Genomic DNA, 6,044 nt, shown 5'->3' with positions numbered 1-6,044 from the left:
AAAACGGGCGTCCGCCGCCATACAATGTATGGCGGCTGTTGACGCCCCGGGGAGGGGCCAGACATGGCCCCCGATGCCGATCTCGGCCTTGCTGAATGCCTCGACATCGAGGCATTGCAGCAAGGCCGTTTAAGCGAAGAAAGTGATCCTTGATCACTTTCTAAGCTTATTTAATTTTTTGACGGTTCAGGACCGTCAAAGGTCATTTAGTGACCTTCTTGTCATGACGGTCCTGAACCGGCAAAGGTCGCGAAAGGGTTAATTTAAGTCCCGGGCAGGCTCCCCTGTTGCCATGGCACCCTGTGCAGCCGCACAGGTCGCACACCCCTAAGACCGGCTCTGATGGCACAGACTAGCTGTTCGTGGACAAAGATGGCACAGAGTGTTTGGAGGTTAGGATGACGCTGATAAGTTGCTTGGAGGCACTCACAAGCTGTCTGAGGGCAAAAGTGACTCTGGGACATGTTGCTTTGTGAAGTTGGGGGGCCCAGGGCAATTTTCACACCAGGGCCCTGTGGTTTCTAGTTACACCCCTGAACACAGCACTTTCTCCAAGAGTTCATACATATGGCAAGATGCGCAGGGAGTGTCATTTCCCCTTTTCCTCTTGCTCGACTCGTTCCTGGTAATTAACTCTTCACTTACCAGATTTGCACTTGGAAGGTTCCTCAAAGCTCAAGATTTGCCTTGCTGCTCAGTTTAAATAGAAATGAAGAAAACCTCCCACAAGTCAAGCACAATTAATTATTAAGTATAATGTATATGCTATCGTTTATCCTAATATGCCATTTTTTTTTTTCACAAAGTAGCTCTCAAAACTGTCCCTTTATTAAATCTCAACATACTATCGATATTATAATATAAATACGTATATTTTGTAAACTGTTTTGTCTCTATCATGTCATTCGACTTCAGAGGATCTTCCCGACTACATAACCAGATTACATCACCAGGGATGTGGGCGAGGCTGATGCCTGTGTTATTCTTGCACGTATTGCTATAGGTCCCGCCTCTCTGTAATCTGTATTGGTCCTTTTTAATTCTTTCTCCTTGCCATTGGTGGGCTACTAACACAACTCCGCCCCACGGAAGTGTGCCCTTGACAGTGTGAGGACTGTGGTAGCTTCATGTCGGTATGGCCCAACCGGACCCCCCAATGATTGAGGGATTTACTCCCAGCCCGCATACGACGAGAGAGGGCTTTAAGAACAAGTTTATACGGAAGGTCAAAGAGAACCCGTTTGTACCTATTGGTACGTGGGGAGGGGGTATTTCGGGTGTTGAGTAAGGGGGGATGCTAGGCGTACATCCTTTATTAATTGGGCTTACTAATAACAGATAAGTACAGAGCATGTAATACACTGTAATTACTGGCTGCAGCTTTGATTTATTTAGAACGATGCTATTATTGATATTCGGATGATGTCAAATACATGTTTCATCCTTAACTATGTATATCTTTACGTGTTTTATAATGTCTCTGCATATATATAATATATATATATATATGTCTGTGTGTGTGTGTGTGTGTTGTCTCAGTATGGTCCTATATGCAAAACAGGCGAAACTGCATCTTTTTATCCTCCGAACACGCCGTTTAGTATCTGCGTTAAGAATTGTGCGCTTTTGAAATCTTTACATACACCCTGTGACATAATTCTTGAATGTAATATTTTCGCTGCTTTCCAGGTTTTAATTATAATTTAACATAATTTAAGACATAATTGTCTCTGTCGTAATAGTACGAGTGTGGCTGCAGATAAATGATATTTTTCTATTAAAATCTCCATCATGCGTGCACTCTATTTTGTCATAGAATGGTGTGCGTGTGTGTATGCAAAGATCTGTGTCTGCCGGGATAGGGATAAAGGCTGCAAATTTTAGGTACATTTTTATTGGTAGGCTGTTAATGAAAGTGACATGAAATGTTCCTTTATGATCTCCTCAGGTTGCATTGCTACCACCGGAGCGCTGACCTACGGCCTGATATCCTTCAAGCAGGGGAAAACCCGTCAGTCCCAACTAATGATGCGCGCCCGTATATTGGCGCAGGGTTTCACAGTTGCTGCCATTATGGTTGGAGTTCTTATGACCGCTTTGAAGCCTCGTGGTGCCCCCCGTTAACGTTTAGCCGTTTCCTGTGGACTCACTGAAGAGACACTTAATATGTTGACTTTCCAGCAGGTGCCCAGTGCTGCCCTGATGCTAATGGGGCAAGTTGGTAGAAATGGACATTAAATTTGTCATATAAAATATTAAGCATTTGCCTCTTTATTATTCTGGTTAAACCTATGCTTGCATCCTGGGGAGCCACTGAGAGAAACCACATCAGCATTACGCTTTTGAAACAAAATAAGTAGGTTTAAAAGGTAAGTTAAAAAAATGAAAATACAGTAACGACACGTACTGATGCACCAAACTGAAAACACATGAACACCAAAACTAAAGTTCATTCTCTCTAAATAGGCATGTGTGGCAGCCTAGGATTTTTTTTATTAAAAGTTACAAAAAGAAATAATAATCTAATACTAGTGATAAAATGTGGGAGTTGCCCTTTAAGATTTTTGTAAACAAATGGGTAAATAAATGCAAGAATTGAGGAGCTACATTTAGATAAAATAAGTGTCCTCGCTGCTGTCCATCAAACTCGCAATGCTTTGTGTATTATAATAGTAAATGGAAGTATGGCTTATGCCCCCCAAAATTCATGCCCTGCTTTTATCCTACCTCTCAAGTCTTAAAGCAAGTATAATTTAAATTATTTTCTTCGCCGCGCTGAAAAACAGCACTGTCAATGCTACAAGCTTGGTGGCGGCTATCATGTTCCTGAGAAAGATTACCTTCCAATAGAACAATATCTTTAAAAAGCGTGGAGTGTGTATAGTGCTGCAGAAAGACATATATGTAGATTGCCCTTTAAGTCCTGCCATGAGTTACTGATTGTAGAGTGTCATCGTGTCGGCACAATGTGTCCCACAGTTTAACATCTTACTTTTATTAGATATTTAAAGTTAAAGGGCTAGAAATGCCAAAATGTCATTTGTGTGAGCGTGTGCCGTAATCGGTGGGGAGGTAAGAATTCAACATGGTCAAGATTATACTTGATATCATGCAAAAACAATGCATTCATAGAGGTAATATAGAATGTTTTGATGTATTTATTTCTATCATTTATTATTCTCATTGCTTGTTGCTATAACTGGGGTGTTCTACTAGGTGACACTATGAAATGCTGTTTCAGGATCCCTCTTATACTGGCAATGAGTCTATGGAATTGCTGAGTCATGCAGTAATTGAGTTCGCTTTAGCTGACAACATCATGACATGCGATTTCCCCTAATAGGGAGTTTATAGCATAGTGTTCATATAGATTTGGGTGAAAGATACCTGAGATTTTAACAGGGTAATGGAAAACATTCATAGTCTTACTTCTTTATGACTCATGGAAGTTCTCAATAATCAGTGTAAGGTGGAGTTCTTCCCCCAGCTATCCAGAAATATAATTCATGTGTAAATGGATAGGGGAGTAAATGAAAATACATTTTCTTGTTTAACAACAGTTCTGTACCTAACAAACGCTCTACTGGATGAATGGGCAAACATTCCCACAGAAACACTCCCAAAATCTTGTGGAAAGCCTTCCCAGAAGAGTTATAGCTGCAAAGGGGGACCAACTTCATATTAATGTCTATGTATTTAGAATGCAATGTCGTAATGGTCCGGTGTCCCGATATTTTTGTTATATAGTGTACTTTATTTTCAAGTACAAGGTTACTGTTTTAAATGAGTAATTAACAGGGAGAGGGAATGGAAGCAAAGAAAGAAAAAAAAAAAAGCTTTAATTACTATGGAAAATAAAATTGAATTATACTCACTGGCCATTAGGTACACCTTGCTAGTACCGGGTTGGACCCCTTTTTGCCTTTGGAACTGCCTTTATTCTTCGTGACATACTTTCTACAAGGTGCTGGAAATATTCCTCAGAGAATTTGGTCTATATGGACATGATGGCATCACGCAGTTGCTGCAGATTTGTCGGCTGCACATCCATGATGCGAATCTCCCGTTCCACCTCATCCCAAAAGTGCGCTATTGGATTGACCCTGCCATCTGAATGTTGCAGACCAGGCAACGTTCTTCCAGTCTTCCATTGTCTAATTTTGGTGAGCCTGTGTGAATTGTAGCCTTGGTTTCCTGTTCTTAGCTGACAGGAGTGGCACCCAGGGTGGTCTTCTGCTGCTGTAGCCCATCTGCTTCAAGGTTCGACATGTTGTGCGTTCAGAGATGGTATTCTGCATATTTTGGTTATATAACAAGTGGTTATTTGAGTTACTGTTCCCTTTCTGTCATCTCGAACCAGTCTGCCCATTCTCCTCTGTCCTCTCACATCAACAAGGCATTTTCGTCCACACAACTGCGCCTCGCTGGATATTTTCTCTTTCTCGGACCATTCTCTGTAAACTCTAGAGATAGTTGTATGTGAAAATCCTGGTAGATCAGCAGTTTCTGAAATACTCAGACCAGCCCGTCTGGCACCAACATTCATGCCACATTGAAAGTCACTCAAATCCCCTTTCTTCCCCATTCTGATGCTCGGTTTGAACTTCAGCAAGTTGTCATAACCATGTCTATATCCCTAAAAGCATTGAGTTGCTGCAATGTGATTGGCTAATTAGCTGTTTTGTTAACGAGCAATTGAACAGGTGTACCTAATAAAGTGGTGTATAATGTAAATAAATACTAATTATGGAGATAGCTAAGGTTAGCATCTTGGTTAGATATATTTGAGCATTAGTGACACCATGTGGATATATTTATATAGAACTGTATAACCTGTGCAGTATCAATGCATATATTTAAACATTGACAACATCTTAAATACAAAGATTTTAATCCTATCCAATTATATATTGAGAAAAAGAATGATCCTTAATAATACAAATTCAGTATTAGAATAATACACAGTGGATTGGTTTGTGTTGTGTAACCAATACAACCATTTCTATAACTATATATTTAATAAAGCATCTTAACACCCACTTACTGATTTATATATAATAATATTATACATTAACCCCTTCGTGACAATGGCCGTTTTAACATTTCTGCGCTGCTCGTGTTTAGCTGTAATTTTCTTCTTTCCCGTTTACTGAACCCACACACATTATATATTGTTTTTTTCAGGACAAGAAGGGCTTTCTTTAGATGACATTGTTTTGATTGTATCGTATTATTTACTATTAAAAGAAGTATAAAATATGGTGAAACATTTAGAAAAAAATGACTGTTTCTAACTTTTAGTTGAAAAATCTTTTACTCATCTATAAAAAAAACCTGCTAAATAGATTCTACTATTTGTCCTGAGTTTAGAAATACCCAATGTTTTTATGTTTTTTTGCTTTTTTCTACACATTATGGGGCAATAAGTACAGGTAGCGTTTTGCTATTTCAAAGCCATTTTTTCCAAATCTGGTAATTCATGTGCCATTTCGGGTATCTTTGAAGCCGGCCAATGCAATTTACCCCATCAAGTCATATATTTTTGAAAACTAGAGAGCCCAGGGTATTCCAAATGCTAGTATTTTAACCCTTTCCAAGCACTTATTCTACCATCAGCCTTTGTCAAACTTTATGGTAGTAATTTTTTTGCATTTGTTTTTTCACACACATTTTACTTCAGGTATGAATAAACAGGTTCTGGTATATGTCACTATCACAAAACACCCCAATATGTGTTCAGCAACATCTCCTGAGCGCAGTGATACCCCACATGCCTGGCTGTTTGGGGTAAAAGGGCCACATTTGGGGCATGCACATTTTTCAATGTTGAACTTTGGCATTTGGGGATCCACTGCCCATGCCCTATTTGGTACATCTTTGAGCCGGGCCATTTCAGTGTGCCCAACAAAACCATATATTTTTGAAAACTACACACCACAGTGTATTTTAAATGCTGGTATTTTAACTCTTTGCATGCACACATTTTACCACCAGCATTGTTTCAAAGTTTGCAGTAGTATTTTTGTGTGTGTATTTTTCCCACA

The 6,044-nt window shown here is 39.6% G+C and overlaps 1 protein-coding gene across 1 annotated transcript; it reads left to right on the top strand.

Moving 5' to 3' along the window:
• The first annotated feature begins 1,083 nt into the window (after window positions 1-1,083).
• On the top strand, window positions 1,084-2,253 carry HIGD2A (HIG1 hypoxia inducible domain family member 2A). Its single transcript, XM_053462691.1, has 2 exons — window positions 1,084-1,253; window positions 1,949-2,253. The coding sequence occupies exons 1-2, from the start codon at window positions 1,136-1,138 to the stop codon at window positions 2,122-2,124; spliced, it is 294 nt and encodes a 97-aa protein (XP_053318666.1). The 5' UTR covers window positions 1,084-1,135; the 3' UTR covers window positions 2,125-2,253.
• The last annotated feature ends 3,791 nt before the right edge of the window (window positions 2,254-6,044 follow it).

This window comes from Spea bombifrons, chromosome 4, assembly GCF_027358695.1.
Source record: "Spea bombifrons isolate aSpeBom1 chromosome 4, aSpeBom1.2.pri, whole genome shotgun sequence".
NCBI classification, from domain to species: Eukaryota; Metazoa; Chordata; class Amphibia; order Anura; family Pelobatidae; genus Spea; species Spea bombifrons.
The sequence above is the reverse complement of the archived record's forward strand: the minus strand, read 5'-3'. Positions and strand labels throughout refer to the sequence as shown.